The 26,544-nt window shown below is 42.2% G+C and overlaps 1 protein-coding gene and 1 pseudogene across 1 annotated transcript; one reads left to right on the forward strand and one right to left on the reverse strand.

Moving 5' to 3' along the window:
* Positions 1 to 6,179: 6,179 nt before the first annotated feature.
* LOC129015890 (3 beta-hydroxysteroid dehydrogenase/Delta 5-->4-isomerase type 1) lies at positions 6,180 to 13,987 on the reverse strand. Its single transcript, XM_054454586.1, has 4 exons — positions 13,935 to 13,987; positions 13,577 to 13,806; positions 9,569 to 9,733; positions 6,180 to 7,403 (listed from the first exon to the last, which is right to left on the reverse strand). The coding sequence occupies exons 2-4, from the start codon at positions 13,725 to 13,727 to the stop codon at positions 6,592 to 6,594; spliced, it is 1,128 nt and encodes a 375-aa protein (XP_054310561.1). The 5' UTR covers positions 13,728 to 13,806; positions 13,935 to 13,987; the 3' UTR covers positions 6,180 to 6,591.
* Positions 13,988 to 24,357: 10,370 nt separating this feature from the next.
* On the forward strand, positions 24,358 to 25,367 carry LOC129015895 (glyceraldehyde-3-phosphate dehydrogenase-like; annotated as a pseudogene).
* Positions 25,368 to 26,544: the final 1,177 nt, after the last annotated feature.

Here is a 26,544-nt window from a genome sequence, read left to right on the forward strand (position 1 = left end):
AAACAAAAGGAAAAACCATCCATGTTCATGGATAGAAAGAATCAATATCGTGAAAATGGTGATACTACCCAAAGTAATTTATAGATTCAATGCTATTCCCATCAGGCTATCATTGATTTCCTTCACAGAATTATAAAAAACTGCTTTAAATTTTATATGGAACCAAAAGAGAGCCTGTATAGCCAAGACAATCCTAAGCAAAAAGAACAAACCTGGAGGCATCACACTACCTGACTTCAAACTATCCTACAAGGCTACAGTAACCAAAACAGCATGGTACTGCTACCAAAAGAGGTATATAGACCAATGGAACAGAACAGAGGCCTCAGAAATAACACCATACATCTACAACCATCTGATCTTTGACAAACCTGACAAAAACAAGAAATGGGGAAAGGATTCCCTATTTAATAAATGGTGTTGGGAAAACTGGCCAGCCATATACAGAAAACTGAAACTGGACACCTTCCTTACACCTTATACAAAAATTAACTCAAGATGGATTAACCACTTAAATGTAAGACCTAAAACAATAAAAACCCTAGAAGAAAACCTAGGCAATACCAATCAGGACATAGGCATGGGCAAAGATTTCATGACTAAAACACCAAAAGCAATTGTGACAAAAGCCAAAATTGACAAATGGGATCTAATTAAACTAAAGAGCTTCTGCACAGCAAAAGAAACTAGCATCAGAGTGAACAGTCAACTTACAGAATGGGAGAAAATTTTTGCAGTCTGTCCATCTGACAGAGGGCTAATATCCAGAATCTATAAGAAACTTAAACAAATTTACAAGAAAAAAATAAATGACCCCATCAAACAGTGGGCAAAGGATATGAACAGACACTTCTCAAAAGAAGACATTTGTGCGGCCAATAAACATATGAAAAAAAGCTCATCATCACTGTTCATTAGAGAAATGCAAACCAAAACCACAATGAGATACCATCTCATTCCAGTTAGAATGGTGATCATTAAAAAGTCAGGAAACAACAGATGCTGGAGAGGTTGTGGAGAAACAGGAACACTTTAACCTGTTGGTGTGAGTGTACATTAGTTCAATCATTGTGGAAGACAGTGTGGTGATTTCTCAAGGATCTAGAACCAGAAATACCATTTGATGCAGCAATCCCATTACTGGGTATATACCCGAAAGATTATAAAGATCCATGCATATGTATATTTATTGCGGCACTATTTACAATAGCAAAGACTTGGAACCAACCCAAATGCCCATCAATGATAGACTGGATAAAGAAAATGTGGCATATATATACCATGGAATACTATGCAGCCATAAAAAAGAAAGAGTTCATGTCCTTTGAAGGGACATGGATGAAACTGAAAACCATCATTCTCAGCAAACTAACACAGGAACAGAAAACCAAACACCGCATGTTGTCACTCATAAGTGGGAAGTGAACAATGAGAACACATGGACACAAGGAGGGGAACATCACACACCAGGGCTTATCGGGGGGTGGGGGGCAAGGGGAGGGATAGCATTAGGAGAAATACCTAATGTAGATGACGGGTTGATGGGTGCAGTAAACCACCATGGCACGTGTATACCTATGTAACAAACCTGCACATTCTGCACATGTATCCCATAACTTAAAGTATAATAAAAAAATAAAATAACATAAAAAATAGATAGAGAGTATGATTTTTGTTGGGGAATATAAGTATTGCTCTTCTGTCCAGAGTGCAACATTCCATAGTTATCTCCTGGCGATATAAAGGATGTGAAAAAAACTATAATCCACTGGCTGTTTCAGTCATTACTGAGCTGCTCTTTTAAGATCTTTTGTTCTGAGAAGAATCAAAGGAGCTGCTTTGGGTCAGACACTATGGAAAACAATTTTTTTAAGTGACTGCTGATTTGAAAGTTTGATGTTCACTTTCCTGAATTCTGTGTTCTGAATTGCAGTTATATGAAAGCAGAGCTGTACAATGGTAGTTTATTTTTCCTTTATAATATGTAGGTGGTATACATCCTATACATATATTTGGGTTATACAAATAGCCTTAAAAGTTATTACCAGAGCGACTGCTTGTGGGACTGCTTTCTCTTTTGGTGTTTTCCATGCGAATGTTTCCTTGACCCTGCTGTTGGCTCTGTGGGTTAATCTGGGCAAAAGTGGACCTGCACAATGGCATGGGTTTATGCAGGAAACTGTCCAGTCAAGGAATGATAGAAGACTTTTCAGGTCTGTTAGCTTAGGTAGTGACCCATTCTGCTGGGTTCCATCCTAACTCACTGTTTTCCTCCTCTGACTGCTGTAATTCTCCAGATGTGCTGATGTAGTTTGGTCCAGCTTTGCCTCCATGGATTAATTTATTTAATAAATATTTATGGGGCTCTCTATGACATTGGGCATGATTCTAGGTTCTTGGGAATGTAGCAGGGAGCAAGACTGTCTAAGGTCCCTATTCAGGTACAGATAAACAATGAAATAGACAACTGATAAGTTAGTTGCAGGTTGTGGTAACAGCTAGGAGGGGAGAAACAGGGTGATGTGATGAGTGAAGCAGAGTGTATTCAGGAGGGGCGGTCAGGGATGTCTCACCTCATCCTTAACAGTTCAGCTGAGATCTACATGTCAACAGAGAGCCAACCATGAGAATATGAGGAATACCATTTTATGTTAAGGGAATGATAAATGTGCAGATCCAAAGGCAAGAAAGATTTGCTTGTTTATGGAATATAAGGGAGGCCAATCTGCCCGAGGCATCATGAGTAAAAGGGAGAGTGATGAGGAAACGCATTGGAAGGATGAGCAGATCATGCAGTGCCCAGGAGAGCAGGAAATCAGTTTAGAGCATATAGTAAATGTAATGGGAAGCCACAGAAAGGTTTTAAATAGGTGAGACATAGGATTTGAATTTACTTAAAAACATGTCTCAGGCTGTTGTACGGAGAACAGAGTGTGGCAAGCAGCAAAAGATCATGGGGAATCCAGTGCTGACATTATTCATTTAGACATTCTTTTTTTTCTCTAACCGTTTTTTCTTTCTTATTGTTTTCTTATTTTCTGACAGCATCTTGCTCTGTCACTCAGAGTACTGGAGTGCAGTGGCATGATCCTCAACTTCCCAGGCCAAGTGATTCTACTACCTCAGCCTTGGGAGTTGCTGGGACCACAGGTGCACACCCCCAAGCCCTGATTGGCTTTTGATACATTTTTAATTTTGTAAAGATGGAGCCTCGCTATGTTGCCCAGGGTGATCTTGAAATCCTAGGCTCAAGTGATCCTTCTGCCCTGGCCTCCCAGAATTTTGGGATTATAGACATGAGCCTTAGTGCCCAGCTATCTCTAACTTTGCTGTTAATGCTTATTCCCCTGTCTCCCTGTCACAACCTCAAGTGCCATGCAGATTGCAGTTTTCTGCTGCCAGACTGCGGTGTCAAGGTCATCTCTGCTAACCCAAAGCACATTCCAATGGATTTCAATTGCCAGCTGTTCCCCTGAGATCCAGGCCACTGTTCTCAGTGCTCTCTATATCCAGCTGGTGCCCTGCCTCATTCCAGCAGCCAGGAATGCTCAGCTTTGGAAGCCAATGAGGTGGGCAGCAAGTTGTTCCATATCCCATGTTTCCCTCTGTTTAAGAAGTTTGAAAAAGGTGTAAGTGTACATGTTGTGTTCAAGCTGGCATTCCCATACACATATTTGAAGAATGTTCAACACAAGTAAAAGGACTGACAGAGTTCAGTTCCTGGAGACCAGGGATTCATTGAAAGTAGTTCCAGGCATTCTTTTTATTCACTGAAGACGCTCCACTGAGATGCTTTTCTGGACCTATTATAGCTGAAGTAGGGAGTGGTTCTGCCTGGGTGTTCTGATACCATCTGCGTATGGCTGGCCTTCCCTGGGCCCCAAGGCTGTGTCTCATTGAGAGCAGAGCCCCTGGGAAGTTCACCCCTCAGCTGAGTGGGCAAGTGCTGGGTATAGTGCTCAATGCTAGGGAGACAGATACGAGAGAGGTACAGATGCTTACACATTCCAACACCATTTAAGGGTGAAGGTGAAGGTTGGTTTTGTTCCCTGTCTGCCCAATCTGCTTGTGGTGAATTATTTTGCCAATTATAAGTATGACTTTAGGAATTTTGGGCCAGGGGCTGCAGGGAGTGGGAGGTAGACAAGGGGAATGTCTTCATATGAAGGCTTCGCATGTTATGCTAGGGCAAGATGGTACATTCAGCAAAAGCTCAGGCCGTGCTGGCTAGTGCTTTCATTCATTCCTGTGCCAGGTACCTTGCAGAGCCACCCAGCTGGAGAAAAGGGACCCAAAAGTCCCTGCCAGGTCAGTCTTCTTTGTCCTTCCCTCCGAGCCTTTTCTGCCCCCCATGTGGTGCGTCAGGTGAGGTGCAGCAGGGCTTGGTGCAGGAGCTCTGCCCGCCTGGCACCTGCAGGTGTAAAAAGGGATGGCACATTTTATTAGCCACAAGACTCTGAGGCCTTCGTGCTTGTTCAGTTGAGACCGTTGGCCAATCTAGTCTTCTATTCTCTTACTTCAAACACCCCTCACTGCCTGTTGGAGATAAATCCTTTTTCATCCCTTCCCTGTGAAGATTGCCTTGGTGGATTAATAGATGTGGGGTTTCACTAGGCAGAAAAACAAGGAGGAAAGGCCCTTTTCCAAGATTCCACCACCTTCCTTTCCTTCCACTGCTATTTTGCATTAACATATAGATGGTGTGCATGCCTTTCAAGAGCTGGACAGATGCTGGCTCTTGCATTTTGTGCAGCACCAGGGAAGGATGGGTGTTCCATTTTCCACGTTACCCTACTGCCTGGGGCCACTCCCTGTTGATGCTTGTGCTGATCATCTGTCTCTTGGGGTGTTGATGGTGGTGGAAACCTGTTCTGGACTAGAATGTGCTTACCTTTTTCCTTCAGAATGAATACTGAAACTATCTCTTCACAGTAATCAAATTCAACTGATTAATAATCTGTAAATTTCCCATGTAAGAAGGAAGCCATCTTGAAGTTGGGTGTGACTCTTATCATGGCTGTGATACACCCAGGTCCAGAGGGAGATAATTTTCCCCTCCCCACACTCTGGACCCACAGCAGCTTCCTCGCCCGCTTCAGTTCAACTCTGTCACTGATGCCCCTGACAGTGTTTTTTGCTTTTTGTTTTGTTTTGTTTTTTCTTTGACTGTTGCTCCTTTGGTTGGTTAATGACTATGTCATCATCGAAGTCCCCAAGCTTGTCTTGATTGGCCTCCTCAGGGAAATTGAGAAGAATGAGAGAACCAGTGATTTAAGGGGATTTGGAGGGAAGAAAAGAGGCTAAGGAGATGAAAGAATAAAGGAAAGGATATGATCTCAAGAAGAGAAGGAGAAAGAAGAGAGAGGCAGTTAAATCTGGGGATGTGGGACAGTAGACTTTTACTTCTTGGGCTGAATAGAAGGCACATTTTCGGGGAAGTTTAAACTTGTTCCCTTTACTTGCCCAGAAACCCATGGTGTGGCTTCACTGTGTGATTTGAAAGGGTGAAATGCAGGGTTATGTATGATCAGAATGACTAACACACATATAGCCAGGTGTGTTCTAGAGACCTTCAAGGAAATTGGCATTGAAGGTGGTGGCTGGAGGCATTTTTGCTTCACTCAGTCCTGCTCAGGGCCATTTGGTAAGGCATTCAAACCCTTCCAGATGCTCCCCAGGGATTCTCCTGGGTTCTAGAGAGTCCCCTGCATGGGATTGGGCAAGAAGGAGGTAATCCAAGGGAGATGGGTCTCTTCCACATATCGGCACCCCATGCTCCAGTGCTCTGCTGTACCACTGACAAGACCAGTTCAGGCTGCATGATTCCGTGGAAAGATAAGGACTTTCAAGGCCAACTCCCTGGTAGCAGGCATAGCCACTAATCAGTTAGTGTGACTGTGAACAAGTTTCCTCAGCGGTAAAATGGGATTAGTCACCCCCACCAGATAGGTTTCTGATGAGTATTAAATGAGATAATATATGTCATATGTAGGTCGTGTTGTACATGCCTGAAAGGTAGTAGAGCTTATTCAGTCTTCATCCACCCTTCCTGGCCCTCCCACTACTCTACCCTCTCCCCAACCCAGGTTTTATGCTACTCTTCTAAATTGGAGATGCCAATACCTGGAAAAGAAGGAGAAAGGAGGAAAGTATGTATTAACATAACTCACACCTCCCTCCACATTAAACATTCAAACATTTATTGATCTTTTTATCAAACTATGTGAAGGAATGGAAGATTAAAAAGAAAGGAAATCCTTTCTCATTTAAGAGGGGAAATGAAGCTCTAGTAATCAAAATGACCCTCAAGTTAAAACAGACCACAATTGTTCAGAATCAGCCACTGAGCTTTGGTAACAGCAAATCACATGGTCTTTCCTCTGGTATATGATTAGGACAGAAAGCTTCTTGTTGGGCCAATGACTGCGCAGGTTTTGATGACATGAGGAATACGATAAATTGGCCATTGTATGAAAGGGAGGCAGCAGGACCTGAGCTTGTGCCCTTATCACTTTCTGTATGAGGCCAGGAGGGTGGAGCTTGATGACATCTCCTAACAATACCCACATGCACATCTCCATCATCATTAAATCACTGAGTTTTGGACTTCATGTTCTCCTTGTGCCGGTCCACAAGGGAACCAACCCACTCCATGGTTTTCTGCTTGGCTTCCTCCCAGCTGTAGAGTGGCTTATATGCCAGATCTCGCTGAGCCTTCTTATAAGAGAAGGTGAATACACTATTTGACAATGTGACTGTGTGGCGGTTGAAGGGCGGTCGATAGGTATAAATTGGCCTGAGTAGGAAGCTCACTACTTCCAGCAGGAAGCCAATCCAGTACATCAGGGATAAAGGAAGGCTCCATCTGGAATCAAGGCGGAGGCCGAACTCTTTGCTCAGGGTGTAATTAAGGTTATCATAGCTTTGGTGAGGCGTGTCATCTGAGATATAGTAGAACTGTCCTCGGATGCTTGGGGCCTTCTTGGGGTCCTGCAGGGCCCTCAAGGCCAGAATGTGGGCCCAGGCCACGTTGCCAACATAGACTGGGTTAACAGTGGAGAACTTTCCAACACTTGACAGGATCCCTTTGTTGTTCAGGGCCTCATTTATACTAGCAGAAAGGAATCGGCTTCCTTCCCCATAGATATACATGGGTCGTAAGGCACAAGTGTACAAGGTGCCGCCGTTTTTCAGATTCCACCCATTAGCCGCCAGCACAGCCTTTTCAGCAAGTTTTTTGCTGTGTGGGTATGGAGCGGGCCATGTGTTTTCCAGAGGCTCTTCTTCGTGGCCGTTCTGGATGATTTCCTTGTAGGAGTTGGGCCCGGCTACCTCTATGCTACTGGTGTAGATGAAGACTGGCACACTAGCTTGGACACAGGCCTCTAACAGGAGCTGGGTACCTGCGCACGAAGAGTACATTGTCAGTGTCAGGATATATCTGTAAGAGGGGCCAACCACAAGCACAGATCTATGTGCCCCACCCCCCACTCCCAAATATAGTGGTTGTAACAGACTCAGGGTACATTCTTCTGTGGTTGTGTCTGAGATTTGGTTGTACTACAGCCATAAGAAAAATACCAAAATGAAGAGAAACTGACATGTGGGTTCTGGAGAGTAAGAATTTCTAGACTTTTGGGTTTCATGGATGTGTGTGTGTGTGTACTTTAATTTTGGAAAGGGACCTAGAGTTATCACTTTTTATTTTGCCAAGTAAGGGTATTGACAAATTATGATTTGTAATCAGTACCATTAAAGTCAGATCATTTAAAATCTAAAAAATCAGGAGGCTATACTCTGTGAATATGGACAGTTCCAGTCCTTAGGCAAAATGGGCAGTTGAAGAATTCACATCACACATACACGTACACCGTTGTATATAGGCAACATAAACTCTTCAATATATATGATATTGCTGGTACTTTTCTTATTTCTCTGGGCTCTAATAAAACTTTGTCACAAGGGCCATCCTGGAGTCATTGAGCAAACAGTGGCTTGTGGGGAGATGCTGGAAACCCACACTCTTCCTGATTGTGTGTTCCCTGGGAAAGCTGCTTCCAATTCTGGCTGTGACTCTGTTTACCCAGTTATGTAAAGTGGAGGTGATAAACCTTCCTTTAAACCCTGCCCTGGTGTTTCCTGTGGAGCCTGGTGGAGGACTGGGGAGAGGAGTGTGCCCTCTGCTGTTAACACCTGCACTGGGAGGACCTTGCAGCCTCCCCTGAGCTGTGTAGAAGCAAAGCTCATGGAGGTACCCATAGTGCCTTCCCTTGAAGAAGGAAGGAATTTCCTAGGGAAAGGATCATTTTTATTTACAAATTTTTGTATTCTTAGCCCTTTTAATGTCTCTGTGCAATTTGAGTTTCTGGAGAGACAGCCTCATGTGTTCAAAAACTAATCTTGTGGCAGAGAAAATTTGGAGTTAGTTTACATTCAAGGAGGAAATGACCAACATTGTGAAGTATTTTCTAAGCCTGGGAGTTATAATGGTTTGAGCAAACAGATGCCTCTAACACTTCCCCTGTCGTTTTCTATCCCCTCCTTTTGGGAGCTGTTGAGAGTAGTAATTAAAATTAAAAGCTGGTTACTCTTAGCACCCTCCTTGCACAGCAGGGGTACTTAGAAGTATGGGTAAGTAGAAACTGGAAGGTTTTTTTTTTTTCTTTTTTTCTTTTATGGTGCTGGAGACTCAAAAGCAATTGGTTGCTTTGGAAAAAGAGTCAGAGTAGACTGAATGTGGAGGGCCAGGTCGGGGTTTGGGGTGCTATGGTGCTGAAGAGACTGGACTCTGGAGATCAGAGGGTGAGATTTCTGAGAAGATTCCTTCAGGAAATGTGTCTGAATTTAAGGTAGTTGGAAAGCCATACTTTGAAAGGAAACCCCAAGCATTTAAGGGATGAAGATTAAATGAGGGTGCACTTTGGGCACCTGGCTGGAAACGGCTCTGGAATAGTAGGCCCTGTGGTGAGCTGAAGAGATTGTATTCTTGATACTGGAAAAATCTTATTGTTAAAAAATATTGTAGGAAGGCATGTGCTGGATAATTCTGTCCTGACAGACCTTGTGAACCAGCTTTGCTAGTTGTCTCGAGAGGACTTCTTCTTTGAGGTGGGCAGGAGGGCTCTGAATGTTCTCATCAGCCTGCACACAAGGTTCAAAATGGTGACTACAGTGGCACCTGCAAGGTCTGCTTCTGGCCTGGGAGGCAAGGGGTGGCTGGATATCAAGAGTCTGAAGTCAGAAATTGGTTGACTTTTGATTGGAACTGCAGTAGAAAGAGCTTCCACAGCCTTTGGAGTCACACAGGGGTGAGTTTAAAGTCTAACTCTCCTACTTGCTTACTTACCTGGGGGACCTTGGACAAGTTACTTGCCCTCTCTCAGTCCTAGTTTTATCATCTAAAAAACTAAAGTTAGCAGTCTTGAACTCCCCTGTTGGTAGTGATCAACAAATGCACTTGGCCCAGAGCACAGCAGGTGTTCAGTGGAGGGTCTTCTCTTCCCTTCCTGCCCTTCTTTGTGATCCTTAATTCCCCACCTTGCTGCATCTCCTCCCCAGGTTACCCTACCTTTCACATTGACATTCATGATGGACTCTCTGTGAGTGACTCCGAAGACATCAATGATACAGGCGGTGTGGATGATGACCGAGACGTCCTGGCAGGCTCTCTTCAGGAATGGCTCATCCAGAATGTCTCCTTCCAGCACTGTCAGCTTGGTCTTGTTCTGGAGCTCTGTGTGAACACAGGTTAGGTCATTGGAATGATTTCTGTATCTGGCTGAGAAGTTTTCTGATAAAGGTGATGTTACATAGGTGTTCAAGGATGGTTAGAGTAGGGTGTTAGAGTGGAGGGTGTACATTCTACGGAAAGAACAAGTAAAAAAGGCACAGAAATCAGCATGCGTATCAATTTATTGGGAAAGAGCAAACATCTGTTTCTCTCCCATGCCATTTTAGAAAAGTAATCTGAGCAGTGAGCTGTCAGGTATGCCTGGAATATAAGCATTGCTAGAGTCATGGGAAGCTCATCAAATTTCCTAAGGAGAGTAGTGTGATTGTAGAGAGTATGAGGGAAAAGCTTGAAGTTAAATCTGAAAGTAATGGGAAATCATGTATAGAATCATAATTTTGGGATTCCAGCACCATGTTAAAGAAAACTCCTTATTTATATTTGGAATAAAATGACAAAAAGGTCAAGCCCTGTGGCTCATGCCTGTTATTCCAGCACTTTGGGAGGCTGTGATGGATGAATCACTGGAGCGCAGGAGGTTGAGACCAGCCTGGACAACATGGGGAAATCCCATCTCTATTAAAATACATGAAATAGCTGGGCCTGGTGGCGTGTGCCTGCCTGCAGTCCCAGCTACTCTGCAGGCTGAGGTGGAAGGATAAATGGAGGCTGGGGTCTCTGGTTCCTGGCAGTGAGCCTAGATCACTCCCCTGCACTCTAGCCTGGGTGGTAGAGCAAGACCTTGTCTCAAAAACAAAAAACAAAAAACAAAAAACAAAAAACAAAACAAAACAAAACAAAAAAACACAAGCAACAACAACAAAAGGAACAAAAGCAGGGTTGTGGTATAGGAAGTTAATCTTGGCTTGAGGATATAAAATGGACTGGTGTAGGGGATTTGAGAAAAACTGATGATCAAGTGATTAATCAGAATGTCTGTGCCAACGTTTAGATGAGGACTGGAAGCAGGGTCCAGCAGTGGAAGCAGAGGAGGGGAGAGATACACCAGGTTTGAATTTCAGACCTTACCTTGAAGGTCCTGGTACCTATTGGATTTGAGCTGATAGGAAAAGGAGAAGATAAAATCACCCCTACAGTTTCCTGCTTGGGCAACTGGGAGGAGAGTGGAGTCATTACTCAGGAATTGTGGGTGGGCTTCAATGATGAATTTCCCTGAAAAACTATTATCAGATATCTTCAAAAGCAGGTAGCAATGCTGAAAATGAGTTAACCACCAATGAACTAACATCACAGCTGTCTAGCCAGAGGCAGTGGTTACAACATCAACGTCTTCAGGTTCCTCTGAAATCCACAGGAAGTGATGCTGCCAGTAAGGTTGTTACCTGGAATTAGCCCACAAAATGAACACCATGCTACATGGAGCTCGGATAAATACTCTACACTTGTTTGTGCTTTATCACCTGTATGCAACTTACAGGATATTTATTTCTTTTTACAGCTATCTCATGAGGTAGGTGTTCTGAGTCCCACTTTATCAGTGAGGAAACTGAGTCTCAGAGAGATTAAGGGACAGATCTAAGGTCACATTTCTAGTGAAGGCTTAAACATGCCCACCCTACCTCCAAGCTTGTACCCTGTACACCGGGTGCAGGACTGGCTGTTTAATATCAACTTTTCTGTTGTTTAATATCATTCTTTTCCAAAGAATAAGCCAGTTTAACTGAAATTGGCAACAAAGACCAAAGACCAGTGAGAGCAAAATTCAGAGTGAAAAATTCAAAGCTGGAGAAATTCCTTCCTGGGGTACAAGCAGGACCACTTGCTCTCCTGATGCCTCTGCCATGTTTTGTCTACTCCCAACCTCTTCCCATTGTCAGGCAACTCCAAGAAGGTCCTGGAGTGGGGGAGTCAGGGAAGAGGCTGCTGGTGGTGATGTGGGTAACAGCCTGAGAGTGGGATGTTCTCTGGTTCTATTTCCACCTCTGCCCTTCCTGCTGCCTTCCTCTGCTTCTTCTTTGCTGCCACTTCAGACAGACTGGCTGAAAGGAGTGTCAAAGTGGAAGAAGTCCAAAGCTGAGAGAAAAGGACTCTCCCCCAATGAGTTCCCAGGGATCTAGGGGGACTGGGAAAGGGGACTTTGTTGATGAAGACATGGCTCCCTTTTCTCCAAGGCACTGTAGATTTGGCAAGTGTTTTATGTAGACTAAATGGAGTGGCTTTTATGGTGTAAGTTGGGCTAGAGGAAGGCCTAGAGGAGGTGTAAGACAAAGTACTGCTTAAGAGCACAGATGCTGCACTAGTCTGTCTGGGTTCAAATCTAGCTTTGCCATATGCTAACTGTGGGACCTTCAGAAATTTAACTAACCTCTCTGTTTCTATCTCCTCATCTTTAAAAAAAGGAGGATAATATTACCGATTTCATAGGGTTGTTATGAGGAGCAAATGAGTTAAACCTTTGGCCAAGTGCCTGGCACAAAAAGAACACTGAATGGATTCTGTTTTTATCTTCATACAGACCCCTGCCTATCTATTATATGATCTGCATTTTTACCATAGGGGAACAATACCTCTAGGCTGAGCATTGCTTTTTTCTGGCTTCAGATGTTAGATTGCAAATATTGCTGAGACACAAGGATTACAAGCATTTAATATTTGTTTATCAAAGACACCATTAAAACAGAGGGTGGAAGAAATCGAACATTTCAAGAGGTCAGAGAAGAGCAAAAGTAGAGTGTTGGGTGTGGCCCTGAGTGCTGTCAAGTGGGGGATTCTCTGTGGGCAGGGCAGGACCTTCTGGGCAGCCAGAGCCCACATGTAGACACACAGTCCCCCAAATCCCCTGGGTAGGGGAGGAGGACAGGAAATTGTTTTGGGGCACACCAAGGAGCAAAGGGAGAGACTGAAGATCCACTTTGCCAAGCATCAGCTCTGGGGCCAAGTGAAATAGCCTATGGATAAATCTCTGGTCTGAGCTCTGCTACACATCAATCAGATGGCCTTAGCAAGTTGCTTTATGGGTCTGGACCTTGATATGTTCATTGTCCAGTTGGATGTGACCCCTTTTCTACCTGCCTCATGGGGCCATTTGTACAAGGAGTAGCCACAGAAAATTCTGCAGTCAATTTCTTTTTGATGATGAGCAACAGAGGTAAATGGTTTTTTTTTTTTTTAAAGCCATATATGCAAAATCTAAATGAGGCATGTCTGGCCTTATACTGCCTCTTACTCTGTCTCTGCTCTGTGCTGTGCACTGTGCACACACACTCTCTCTCACTGATGCTCCCTCTCACTATATATTTGTCATTATTTCTCTGTCTTTCTCATTGTCTCTCACTCTGACTCTCTCTCCCCCTTATTGTTTTCCTCTCTCTCTGTCACACACACCCCCTTATACACTCATCTTTACCTTAACTTCCTTTTATTTTGCCCTCACTAAGGACACTAAGGAAGCTACAAAACAAAACACAGCCTGGCGTGGTCTAGAGAGACAATGACCCATTGGTGAGGTCTCCAGGGTAATGGTGTCCTTTATGAATGTTGTACAGCAATTGCCAAGACAAAAGCTTCAGAACATAAAAGAGTTGCAAACAAGAAAAAGAACTGATGTGGGATTTTCTAGATGAGAAGAAAAGAGGCCTGGAGGCTGAGGTGGCTGCCTCTGAAGTTCCGGTTCAGGGCCAGAATCTAGTCTCTGGAAATCCCACCCGGTATCTTCATACTATGCTATTTTATACTATTTAATATTTATTTCTTGATGACTTTGGATGTGAGATTGGCTTAGATTTGGCTACAAATTTCAATAACTTGCTAGACAAGGTCCACCTCCCCCCACATACATGCAGGGTTTAAGATGGAACCACACACCCATGACCCAAGTTTACTTACTAGAAAATTCCTCCCTCAGTTCTGGTCTGAAGGCCTTGTCCAAGGCCCTGATCTCCTTCAGCTCCTTCTCCTTCACCAAGAGGCGGATGATCCTCTGTCCCAGAAACCCTCCTGCTCCTGTCACAAGGCAGCTCCAGCCCGTCATGGCCATCCAAAGTAGCAGGAATCACTTGCCAGGAAACAGAAGATGCTGTAGAGCAGATCTGATTCTAGGGTGACCCTGGAGAGAGCTAAAAAGAGACGTCAAATGGTTATATAGTCACACAGATGCCTTATTTTCCTCTACCCCATTTTTTTGCAAACATTCTGTGTCCCCACCACTGCAGGAGTAGCTGAAAGAAAACGAAAAATCTCTAACCATTAGTTAGATTGTTAAAAGCTGGACAGAAGAGTGGACGTACTTGTCACCTCATCCCCTGTGGCAGGTCTGAAGCTTTATGCACTGTGGCTTCTGGCCCAACTCTTATCACTTTGATCTCTGGCCACGTACTCATTGCTCTCTCCTCCTGCAGGATCATTATCTCAGAAAAATAGTGACCTTTGGGTTACATCTCTAATTCTTCCCAGGAACAGGAAGAGAAGTCCCATCCTAATGCTGAAGTGTGGTAAAGAGTCTTGGGTTTAGCCTTAACAGGACACTAGTCAGTTGATACCAGCTGTCTGGGATCCACGATCTGTGAACTTAAACTAGACCAGGAGAAATCTGCAAGTGCAATTTGAATTGTGCCCTTGTTCAGTAAATCCATCTGGAGAGAAATCCATGTAAGCCCATTATCTCCTCTCTCAGACTATCATTTGAAATGTTGCTGCTGTCTTGCAAAATTTAGAAATTTGCAATGGTGACAGCTCCAATCACTTAGTTTTATGTGAGGTGACTTTCTTTCCTACCCAATATATTTGAAACCTCAATGGTCATTTTCCCCTGGAGAGCCCTGGGTTCCTAGATGAAGAACATCATTGAAGGAAAGCTATCTGGTGATAACCACTTAATGATATGGCCTGTATCACAAGAGTGGGGATTTGTGATTGTATGCCCCAATGACTCTTATCATAGATGTTTGAACTTATCCCATATTTTTGGCTGCAAAACGATTCTCAGCAAATTCTTGAACTGGACATGCTGTGAATGCTTCTGAAGCCTATGCCCCAGAACTGCCCAAATATCACAGCCATAAGCTTCCCAAGACACTTTACTCAAAAAAATTGAAATATAATTTACATGCATTAAAATGCCCAGGTCTTAAGTGTTCAGTTAAGTGGACCTTGACAGTTATATATGCCCAAGTAAGTACCACCCCAAAAAAGATACAGACCATTTCCTTCACTCCAGAAAGTTGTTTTCTGCCTGTTCCCTGTTAATTCCCTGCCCTTCCCCCGGTCTACTTCACAGGCAACCACTTTCTGATTTTTATTCCCACAGTTCTCATTTTATTTCTATATTTCCCTAATTTTTTCTTCTAAGATCTCAGTGGTTCTGGATATATATTTAAATATAAAATTATTTTGAAATGAAGTTTTGTGCAGGGAGTACAGAAAAATTGACCATTGATTGTCTCTGTTGTTTATTTTTCTATTTCATGATTTTCATTATTTTTATTATTGGCTTACATTTATTAATTTTTTTTCACTCTTGTTTTACAGATTTTTTTTTTTTTTTTTGAGATGGAGTCTTGCTCTGTCACCCAGGCTGAAGTGCAGGGGCACCATCTCAGCTCATTGCAACCTCTGCCTCCCGGGTTCAAGCAATTATCCTGCCTCAGCCTCCCAAGTAGCTGGGATTACAGGTGCCCGCCACTGCACCGGGCTAATTTTTATATTTTCAGTAGAGGTGGGGTTTCATCATGTTGATGAGCTGGTATCAAACTCCTGACTTCGTGATCTGCACGCCTTAGCATCCCAAAGTGCTAGGATTACAGGTGTGAGCCACCGCACCCAGCCCCGTTTTTCAGGATTCTGATAATAAGAACATAGAAAACTGTTTTTCTTTACTCCTTTCCTATTTCCAATATAGGCATTAAAAGTTGTAAATTTCTCTTTGAGCACTATGTGAGCTGTATCTGACATTTTTATGTATTGGGTTATCATCATTCAGTTAATAATATTTAAAATTTTGTCTTGTGATTTCTTCTCTGACCCAACTGTTATTCAGAAGTGTGTTGCTTGTTTTCTAAAATTGAGGATTTTCTAGATATCTCATTGTTATGGATTTCTAATTAAATACTACTATGGCCAGAGCATATACACTGTATGATTCTGATTCTTGGATATTTACTGAAATTTGTTTTATGGTCCAACATATGGTCTACATTGGTGAACATGCCATAAGCACTTGGAAAGAATGCTTTCTGCAGTTGTTGAAAGTAATACTCTACAAATGATTTAGTTTGACACCCCACTCTGGCTCTTGCCCTCCTCCATGTTGTAGACATTCATCTTCTACTTTGGACCTCATTACCAATGCTTCAAAACCACTTGCCTAGGAAAGGTTGGCCTTGTGCTACAAGATGTAGCAGCTTGTTCTCTGAAACTATCAGAACTATCTACAGGCCCTGGGTCTTGCTGAGACTTGTGCAGCACTATCTGAAACTACCCAGGTGCATCGCATGCCTTTGCCTGCTGTAGCAGGTGCTAGAGTGCACCTTACAGATCGCCCCATCACCTTCAGGGTGGGGCCGGACTTTCCTTCAGCTGTTGAATGTTCTGGAGGCTGGTAGATTTCAGCTCATGTGTCTTGGAGTCTCTGAGTGGAAGCAATAAATATAAGCCCTAAAGAAAGGGAGAAATAAAACAAAGGTCCAGAGTGATTGGGAACCATACTACCAACTTTCTTTTATTTTTAAACAGGTTTACTGAGGTATAATTGACATCACATTTGCTTGTTTTAAGTGTACAGTTCAATTATTTTTAGTAAAATTTTATACTTGTGTGGACCATCACTGCAATCCTGTTTTCCAACATTTCTATCATTCCTAAGAAATCCCTCATGCTCATCAGTCACCATTCCTTACTCTTACTCACAGCTCAAGGCAACCTTTAATTGACTCACTGACTTTACAGATTTGCCTTTTCTAGATATTATATAAATGGAATCATAGAATATTTGGTCTTTGTATTTCTATTCTTTCACTTAGCTTAATATACTTTTTTTTTTTTTTTTGAGACAGAGTCTCACTCTGTTGCCCAGGCTGGAGTGCAGTGGTGTGATATTGGCTCACCTCAACCTCCACCTCTGGGTTCAAGTGATTCTTCTGCCTCAGCCTCCAGGCACCTGCCACCATGCCTGGGTAATTTTTGTATTTTTAGGAGAGGTGGGATTTCACCATGTTGGCCAGGCTGATCTAAACTTTTGACCCCAAATGATCCACCCACCTTGGCCTCCCAAAGTGCTGGGATTACAGGCGTGAGTCACCACACCTGGCCAGCTTAATGTTCTTTTGTGGTTCATTTATGTTGTAGCACGTATCAATATTTTACTCCTTTTAGGTGCCAAACCCTACTAAATTGTATGGATGGCTCCCATTTGTTTATTCATTCATCAGTTGATCGATATTTGATGTGTTTCCAATTTATGGACTATTATGGATAAAGGTGCTATGAATATTCACATTCGTGTGTTGTGTGGACATAGGTTTTTGTTTCTTTGGGGTAGACAGCTAGGAGTAAAAGTGCTGGATCATAAGGTAAATGTATATTTAACATTTTAAGAAACTGGCAATCTGTTTTCCAATGTAGCTGCATGTCCCATCAGCACTGCATGAGTAGTTCAATTATTCACTCATTGTTTTTCACTTCTTCCAATTGTTTTTATTTATTTTATTTTATTTTATTTTATTTTATTATTATTATACTTTAAGTTTTAGGGTACATGTGCACAATGTGCAGGTTTGTTACATATGTATAGATGTGCCATGTTGGTGTGCTGCACCAATTAACTCGTCATTTAGCATTAGGTATATCTCCTAATGCTGTCCCTCTCCCCTCCCCCCACCCCACAACAGTCCCCAGAGTGTGATGTTCCCCTTCCTGTGTCCATGTGTTTTCATTGTTCAATTCCCACCTATGAGTGAGAACATGCGGTGTTTGGTTTTTTGTCCTTGCGATAGTTTGCTGAGAATGATGGTTTCCAGCTTCATCCATGTCCCTACAAAGGACATGAACTCATCATTTTTTATGGCTGCATAGTATGCCATGTGGTATATGTGCCACATTTTCTTAATCCAGTCTATCGTTGTTGGACATTTGGGTTGGTTCCAACTCTTTGCTATTGTGAATAGTGCCACAATAAACATACATGTGCATGTGTCTTTATAGCAGCACGATTTATAGTCCTTTGGGTGTATACCCAGTAATGGGATGGCTGGGTCAAATGGTATTTCTAGTTCTAGATCCCTGAGGAATCACCACACTGACATCCACAATTGTTGAACTAGTTTACAGTCCCACCAACAGTGTAAAAGTGTTCCTATTTCTCCACATTCTCTCCAGCACCTGTTGTTTCCTGACTTTAATGATTGCCATTCTAACTGGTGTGAGATGGTATCTCATTGTGGTTTTGATTTGCATTTCTCTGATGGCCAGTGATGATGAGCATTTTTTCATGTGTTTTTTGGCTGCATAAATGTCTTCTTTTGAGAAGTGTCTGTTCATATCCTTCACCCACTTTTTGATGGGGTTGTTTTTTTCTTGTAAATTTGTTTGAGTTCATTGTAGATTCTGGATATTAGCCCTTTGTCAGATGAGTAGGTTGCGAAAATTTTCTCCCATTCTGTAGGTTGCCTGTTCACTCTGATGGTGGTTTCTTTTGCTGTGCAGAAGCTCTTTAGTTTAATTAGATCCCATTTGTCAATTTTGACATTTGTTACCATTACTTTTGGTGTTTTAGACATGAAGTCCTTGCCCATGCCTATGTCCTGAATGGTATTGCCTAGGTTTTCTTCTAGGGTTTTATGGTTTTAGGTCTAACATGTAAGTCTTTAATCCATCTTGAATTAATTTTTGTATAAGGTGTAAGGAAGGGATCCAGTTTCAGCTTTCTACATATGGCTAGCCAGTTTTCCCAGCACCATTTATTAAATAGGGAATCCTTTCCCCATTTCTTTTTTTTTGTCAGCTTTGTCAAAGATCAGATAGTTGTAGATATGTGGCATTATTTTTGAGGGCTCTGTTCTGTTCCATTGGTTTATATCTCTGTTTTGGTACCAGTACCATGCTATTTTGGTTACTGTAGCCTTGTAGGATAGTTTGAAGTCAGGTAGAGTAATGCCTCCAGCTTTGTTCTTTTGGCTTAGGATTGGCTTGGCGATGCAGGCTCTTTTTTGGTTGCATATGAACTTTAAAGTAGTTTTTTCCAATTCTGTGAGGAAAGTCATTGGTAGCTTGATGGGGATGGCATTGAATCTATAAATTACCTTGGGCAGTATGGCCATTTTCACGATAGTGATTCTTCCTACCCATGAGCATGGAATGTTCTTCCATTTCTTTGTATCCTCTTTTATTTCATTGAGCAGTGATTTGTAGTTCTCCTTGAAGAGGTCTTTCACATCCCTTGTAAGTTGGATTCCTAGGTATTTTTTTCTCTTCAAAGCAATTGTGAATGGGAGTTCACTCATGATTTGGCTCTCTGTCTGTTATTGGTTTATAAGAATGCTTGTGATTTTTGTACATTGATTTTTTATCCTGAGACTTTGCTGAAGTTGCTTATCAGCTTAAGGAGCTTTTGGGCTGAGACAATGGGGTTTTCCAGATATACAATCATGTCATCTGCAAACAGGGACAATTTGACTTCCTCTTTTCTATTTGAATACCCTTTATTTCCTTCTCCTGCTTAATTGTCCTGGCCAGCACTTCCAACACTATGTTGAATAGGAATGGTAAGAGAGGGCATCCTTGTCTTGTGCCAGTTTTCAAAGGGAATGCTTCCAGTTTTTGCCCATTCAGTATGATATTGGCTGTGGGTTTGTCATAGATAGCTCTTATTTTGAGATACAACCCATCAATACCTAATTTATTGAGAGTTTTTAGCATGAAGCATTGTTGAATTTTGTCAAAGGCCTTTTCTGCATCTATTGAGATAATCATGTGGTTTTTGTCTTTGGTTCTGTTTATATGCTGGATTACATTTATTGATTTGCATATGTTGAACCAGGCTTGCATCCCAGGGATGAAGCTCACTTGATCATGGTGGATAAGCTTTTGGATGTGTTGCTGGATTCAGTTCACCAGTATTTTACTGAGGATTTTTGCTTCAATGTTCATCGAGGATATTGGTCTAAAATTCTCTTTTTTTGTTGTGTCTCTGCCAGGCTTTGGTATCAGGATGATGCTGGCCTTATAAAATGAGTTAGGGAGGATTCCCTCTTTTTCTATTGATTGGAATAGTTTCAGAAGGAATGGTACCAGTTCCTCCTTGTACCTCTGGTAGAATTCGGCTGTGAATCCATTTGGTCCTGGACTTTTTTTGGTTGGTAAGGTATTGATTATTGCCACAATTTCAGAGTCTGTTATTGGTCTATTCAGAGATTCAACTTCTTCCTGGTTTAGTCTTGGGAGGGTGTATGTGTCGAGGAATTTATCCATTTCTTCTAGATTTTCTAGTTTATTTGTGTAGAGGTGTTTTTAGTATTCTCTGATGGTAGTTTTTATATCTGTGGGATCGGTGATGATATCCTCTTTATCATTTTTTATTGCATCTAGTTGATTCTTCTCACTTTTCTTCTTTATTAGTCTTGCTAGCAGTCTATCAATTTTGTTGATCTTTTCAAAAAACCAGCTCCTGGATTCATTAATTTTTTGAAGGGCTTTTTGTGTCTCTATGTCCTTCAGTTCTGCTCCGATTTTAGTTATTTCTTGCCTTCTGCTAGCTTTAGAATGTGTTTGCTCTTGCTTCTCTAGTTCTTTTAATTGTGATGTTAGGGTGTCCATTTTGGATCTTTCCTGCTTTCTCTTGTGAGCATTTAGTGCTATGAATTTCCCTCTACATACTGCTTTGAATGTGACCCAGAGATTCTGGTATGTTGTCTTTGTTCTCATTGGTTTCAAAGAACATCTCTATTTCTGCCTTCATTTCATTATGTACCCAGTAGTCCTTCAGGAGCAGGTTGTTCAGTTTCCATGTAGTTGAGCAGTTTTGAGTGAGTTTCTTAATCCTGAGTTCTAGTTTGATTGCACTGTGGTCTGAGAGACAGTTTGTTATAATTTCTGTTCTTTTACATTTGCTGAGGAGTGCTTTACTTCCAACTATGTGGTCAATTTTGGAATAGGTGTGGTGTGGTGTTGAAAAGAATGTATATTCTGTTGATTTGGGGTGAAGAGTTCTGTAGATGTCTATTAGGTCCACTTGATGCAGAACTGAGTTCAATTCCTGGATATCCTTGTTAACTTTCTGTCTCATTGATCTGTCTAATGTTGACAGTGGCGTGCTAAAATCTCCCATTATTATTGTGTGAGAGTTTAAGTCTCTTTGTAGGTCACTCAGGACTTGCTTTATGAATCTGGGTGCTCCTGTATTGGGTGCATATATATTTAGGATAGTTAGTTCTTCTTGTTGAATCAATCCGTTTACCATTATGTAGTGGCCTTCTTTGTCTTTTTTGATCTTTGTTGGTTTAAAGTCTGTTTTATCAGAGACTAGGATTGCAACCCCTGCCTTTTTTTGTTTTCCATTTGCTTGGTAGATCTTCCCCCATCCCTTTATTTTGAGCCTATGTGTCTCTCTGCATGTGAGATGGGTTTCCTGAATACAGCACACTGATGGGTCTTGACTCTTTATCCAATTTGCCAGTCTGTGTCTTTTAATTGGAGCATTTAGTCCATTAACATTTAAAGTTAATATTGTTATGTGTGAATTTGGTCCTGTCATTATGATGTTAGCTGGTTATTTTGCTCGGTAGTTGATGCAGTTTCTTCCTAGCCTTGATGGTTTTTACATTTTGGCATGTTTTTGCAGTGGCTGGTACCAGTTGTTCCTTTCCATGTTTAGTGCTTCCTTCAGGAGGTCTTTTAGGTCAGGTCTGGTGGTGACAAAATCTCTCAGCATTTGCTTGTCTGTAAAGGATTTTATTTCTCTTTCACTTATGAAGCTTTATTTAGCTGGATATGAAATTTTGGGTTGAAAATTCTTTTCTTTAAGAATGTTGAATATTGGCCCCCACTCTCTTCTGGCTTGTAGAGTTTCTGCCAAGAGATCCGCTATAAATCTGACAGGCTTCCCTTTGTGGGTAACCTGACCTTTCTCTCTGGCTGCCCTTAACATTTTTTCCTTCATTTCAACTTTGGTGAATCTGACAATTATGTATCTTGGAGTTGCTCTTCTCGAGGAGTATCTTTGTGGGGTTCTCTGTATTTCCTGAATCTGAATGTTGGCCTGCCTTGCTAAGTTGGGGAAGTTCTCCTGGATAATATCCTGCAGAGTGTTTTCCAACTTTGTTCCATTCTCCCCGTCAATTTCAGGTACACCAATCAGACATAAATTTGGTCTTTTCACATAGTCTCATATTTCTTGGAAGCTTTATTTGTTTCTTTTTATTCTTTTTTCTCTAAACTTCCCTTCTCGCTTCATTTCATTCATTTTGTCTTCCATCACTGATACCCTTTCTTCCAGTTGATCACATTGGCTCCTGAGGCTTCTGCATTCTTCACGTAGTTCTCAAACCTTGGCTTTCAGCTCCATCAGCTCCTTTAAGGACTTCTCTGCATTGGTTGTTCTAGGTATCCATTCATCTAATTTTTTTTCAAAGTTTTAAACTTATTTTCCATTGGTTTGAATTTCCTCCTGTAGCTCAGAGTAGTTTGATCATCTGAAGCCTTCTTCTCTCAACTTGTCATCAAAGTCATTCTCCATCCAGCTTTGTTCCATTGCTGGTGAGGAGCTGTGTTCCTTTGGAGGAGAGGCACTCTCATTTTTAGAGTTTCCAGTTTTTCTGCTCTGTTTTTTCCCCATCTTTGTGGTTTTATCTACTTTTGGTCTTTGATGATGGTGACGTACAGATGGGTTTTTGGTGTGGATGTCCTTTCTGTTTGTTAGTTTTCCTTCTGACATACAGGACCCTCAGCTTCAGGTCTGTTGGAGTTTGCTAGTGGTCCACTCCAGACTCTGTTTGTCTGGGTATCAGCAGTGGTGGCTGCATAACAGCGGTGGCTGTAGAACAGTGGATATTGGTGAACTGCAAATGCTGCTGCCTGATTGTTCCTCAGGAAGTTTCTTCTCAGAGGAGTGCCCAGCCGTGTGAGGTGTCAGTCTGCCCCTACTTGGGAGTGCCTCCCAGTTAGGCTGCTCGGGGGTCAGGGACCCACTTGAGGAGGCAGTCTGCCTGTTCTCAGATCTCCAGCTGTGTGCTGGGAGAACCAGTACTCTCTTCAAAGCTGTCAGACAGGGACATTTAAGTCTGCAGAGGTTACTACTGTCTTTTTGTTTGTCTGTGCCCTGCCCCCAGAGGTGGAGCCTACAGAGGCAGGCAGGCCTCCTTGAGCTGTGGTGGGCTCCACCCAGTTCGAGCTTCCTGGCTGCTTTGTTTACATAATCAAGCCTGGGTAATGGCAGGAGCCCCTCTCCCAGCCTTGCTGCCGCCTTGCAGTTTGATCTCAGACTGCTGCGTTAGCAATCAGGGAGACTCCGTGGGCATAGGACCCTTCGAGTCAGGTGCGGGATATAATCTCCTGTTGTGCCATTTTTTAAGCCCGTTGGAAAAGCACAGTATTAGGGTGGGAGTGACCCGATTTTCCAGGTGCCATCTGTCACCCCTTTCTTTGACTTTCTAGTCAGAACTCCCTGACCCCTTGCCCTTCCTGAGTGAGGCAATGCCTCACCCTGCTTCTGCTGGCTCATGGTGCACTGCACCCACTGTCCTGCTCCCCCTGTCTGGCACTTCCTAGTGAGATGAACCCAGTACCTCAGATGGAAATGCAGAAATCACCCATCTTCTGCATCACTCATGCTGGGAGCTGTAGACCGGAGCTGTTCCTATTCTGCCATCTTGGCTCCACCCCTCTTCCAATTGTTATTGTCCTTCTGTTTTATTATAGCATTCTAGTGGGTAAGAAGTGGTGTCACATTGTAGTTTTGAGTTTCATTTCCCTGCTGAGTGGTGATGCTGACTGTCTTTTCATGTACTTTATTGGCCATTCTTACACCTTTTTGGTTAATTGACTATTCAAATATTTTGCTGATTTTAAAATTGGGTCATTTATCCTTGTGTTCTTTAGTTGTAATTGTATTTTATATTCTAGAAGTCCTTTATCAAATATATGTTTTGATATTTTTTCTCATTCTGTGGCTTTTCATTTTCTTATTGATGTCTTTTAAAAAGCAAACATTTTTAGTTTTGATCATGTCTCATTTTTTAACTTTTTTTGTTTAGCAGAAAAAGATTTTTTTTTCTTTATTTAAGGTCATGAACATGTTAATTTATGTTTTCTTCGAAGAAGTGTATGATTTACCCCTGAAATTTAGGCCTATAACCCATTTTGAGAGAACTTTTGCTTATGTGTGAGTTAATGGCCAAAATCATATGGCCAATTGATTTTGACAAAAGTAAATTCAACGAGGGAAAAGGATAGTCTTTAAACAAGTGATACTGAGACAACTGAACTGTCCACATTCTCAGGGGATGTTAGCCTGCTATGTCAAGTGATGCCCATCTGAGTCACCACCTATTGGCATCAGAGTTCACAAAGAATCTCTCAATATGATAATTATGGGTTAAATAATATGCTGTAGCTTTCTGCTTCTCCCATTCAGCAGACAGCCACATCTCATGCAGTGCCAGCTGCATCCCTGAGACACCATGGGGAAGGTGAAACCTGGAGTCAATGGATTTGGTCATATTTGGGTTTCTGGTCACAAGGGCTGCTCTGAACTCTGGTAAAGTGGACATTGTTGCCATCAATGACCCCTTCATTGACCTTAACTTCATGCCCTACATGTTCCAGTATAATTCCACCCATGGCAAATTCCATGGCACTGCCAAGGCTGAGAACGGGAAGCTTGTCATCAATGGAAATTCCAAAATCTCCCAAAATCTCACCAAAAGATCTCACCAAAATCAAATATGGTAATGCTGGCACTGAGCATATCGTGGAGTCCACTGGTGTCTTCTCCACCATGGAGAAGGCTGGGGCTCACTTTCAGGGGTGAGCCACAAGGGTTGTCATCTCTGCCCCCTCTGCTGATGTCCCCATGTTTGTGATGGGTGTGAACCATCAGAACTATGATGACAGCCTTAAGATCATCAGCAATACATCCTGTACCACTAACTGCTTAGCACTCCTAGCCAAGGTCATCCATGACAACTTTGGTGTTATGGGAGGACTCATGACCATAGTCCATGCCATCACTGCCACCCAGAAAACTGTGGATGGCTCCTTCAGGAAACTGGCATAATGGACATGGGATTCTCCAGAACATCATCACTACATCTGCTGTCACTGCCAAGCCTAAGGGCAAAGTCATCCCTCAGCTGAACAGGAAGCTCAATGGCATGGCCTTCCGTGTCCCCACCACCAATGTGTTGGTCATGAATCTGATCTGCCATCAGGAAATACCTGCCAAATATGATGACATCAAGAAGGTGGTGAAGCAGCATTGGCAGGCTCCCTCAAGGGCATCCTGGGCTACATTGAGCACCAGATTGTCTCCTCCAACTTTATCAGCATCATGCACTTTTCCACCTTCGATGCTGGGACTGGCATTACCCTCAATGACCACTTTATCAAGCTCATTTCCTGGAATGACAATGAATTTGACTATGACAACAGGGTGGTGAACCTCATTGCCCACATGGCCTTCAAGGAATAAGACCTCTGGACCACCAGCCCCAGTGATAGTATGAGAGGAAAAGAGAGGCTTTAGCAAAATCTCTTTTCCATCTCCTACTTATTACTCTGTCTGCCAATTATCTTGGAGGAGAGGTCAAATAGATGCCATTCAACCAAATGTTCCAGAGGCTAACAGTAATGATATGGTAGCCAGCCTCTAAGGTGACTCCAGTGATCTCTACCTCCTGATATTTGTACCCTTGTGTGTGAGTTGAACCTAGTAACTTGCTTTTAACTAGTATAATATAACAAAAATGATGGAATGCCACTTTCATGATTAGGTTAGTAAGGATTGTGACTTTCAACTTGCTTTTACAGTTGCTCTTTCTTTTTGGCTTTGATGAAGCAAATTGCCCTGGTGGAGAGGACAATATAGTAAGGAACTGAGAGCAGCCAACAGTCAAGGGGAAACTGAGGTTCTCAGTCTAATAATCTTAGAAGAACTGAATCTTCCAACAACTATATAAGTGAACTTGAAAGTAGACCTTTCTCCAGTGGAATCTTCAGATGAAAACAGAGCTTTATGCCAATTCAAGAGCTCTTGGAACCCCAATGTTTAAGGAAAAAAAAGAGGTAGACTGTCATATTTCTGACAAGCTGCCTTCTTTCCTTGGGGATTTCTTTTGCATTGCAAAGAACGTTATCCCTTCACTGAACCCAGTTTGAAAGCACAGGTAGTTTAGCAGATATTAGAATACCTGAAGTTACTAAGTGTTGGTGAAGATGTGGGGAGACAAGCATGTTATTTGTGGAAGTGTAAGTTGATACAAATTTCTAATGAGTATCTGACAAAATATTGTAAACTTTCACACACTTGACCAGCAAGTCCACTCCAGAAATTTATTTTAAAGAATAATCAGTTAAGATCAGACTAAAATTTCATATGGGACATCTCCTTGCACATAGAAAGCTCTACATATGAGCTTTAATATATTAATTGAGTCCTTTACAATGTATCATGTGCTTTACATATATTATCTCATTTAACTTTTAAAATGGACTTTATTTTCTGTAATAGTTTTAGCTTCACATCAAAACTGAGGGAAAATGCAGAGAGTTCTCATATACTCCCACCCCAACACATACATAGCCTCCCCCACTATCAACACCCTCTACCAGAATGGTACATTTGTTACAATGAGTTGACCTGCATTGAT

This window comes from Pongo pygmaeus, chromosome 1 (genome assembly GCF_028885625.2).
Source record: "Pongo pygmaeus isolate AG05252 chromosome 1, NHGRI_mPonPyg2-v2.0_pri, whole genome shotgun sequence".
NCBI classification, from domain to species: Eukaryota; Metazoa; Chordata; class Mammalia; order Primates; family Hominidae; genus Pongo; species Pongo pygmaeus.

Coding starts and splice junctions, on each gene's coding strand:
- LOC129015890 (XM_054454586.1), bottom strand. CDS start 13,727: ATGGCCATGACGGGCTGGAGCTGCCTTGTGACAGGAGCAGGAGGGTTT. Junction 9,734..13,576: donor ACTGAGGGAGGAATTTTCTA/GTAAGTAAACTT, acceptor GTGTTCACACAG/AGCTCCAGAACAAGACCAAG. Junction 7,404..9,568: donor CATGAATGTCAATGTGAAAG/GTAGGGTAACCT, acceptor CTTCGTGCGCAG/GTACCCAGCTCCTGTTAGAG.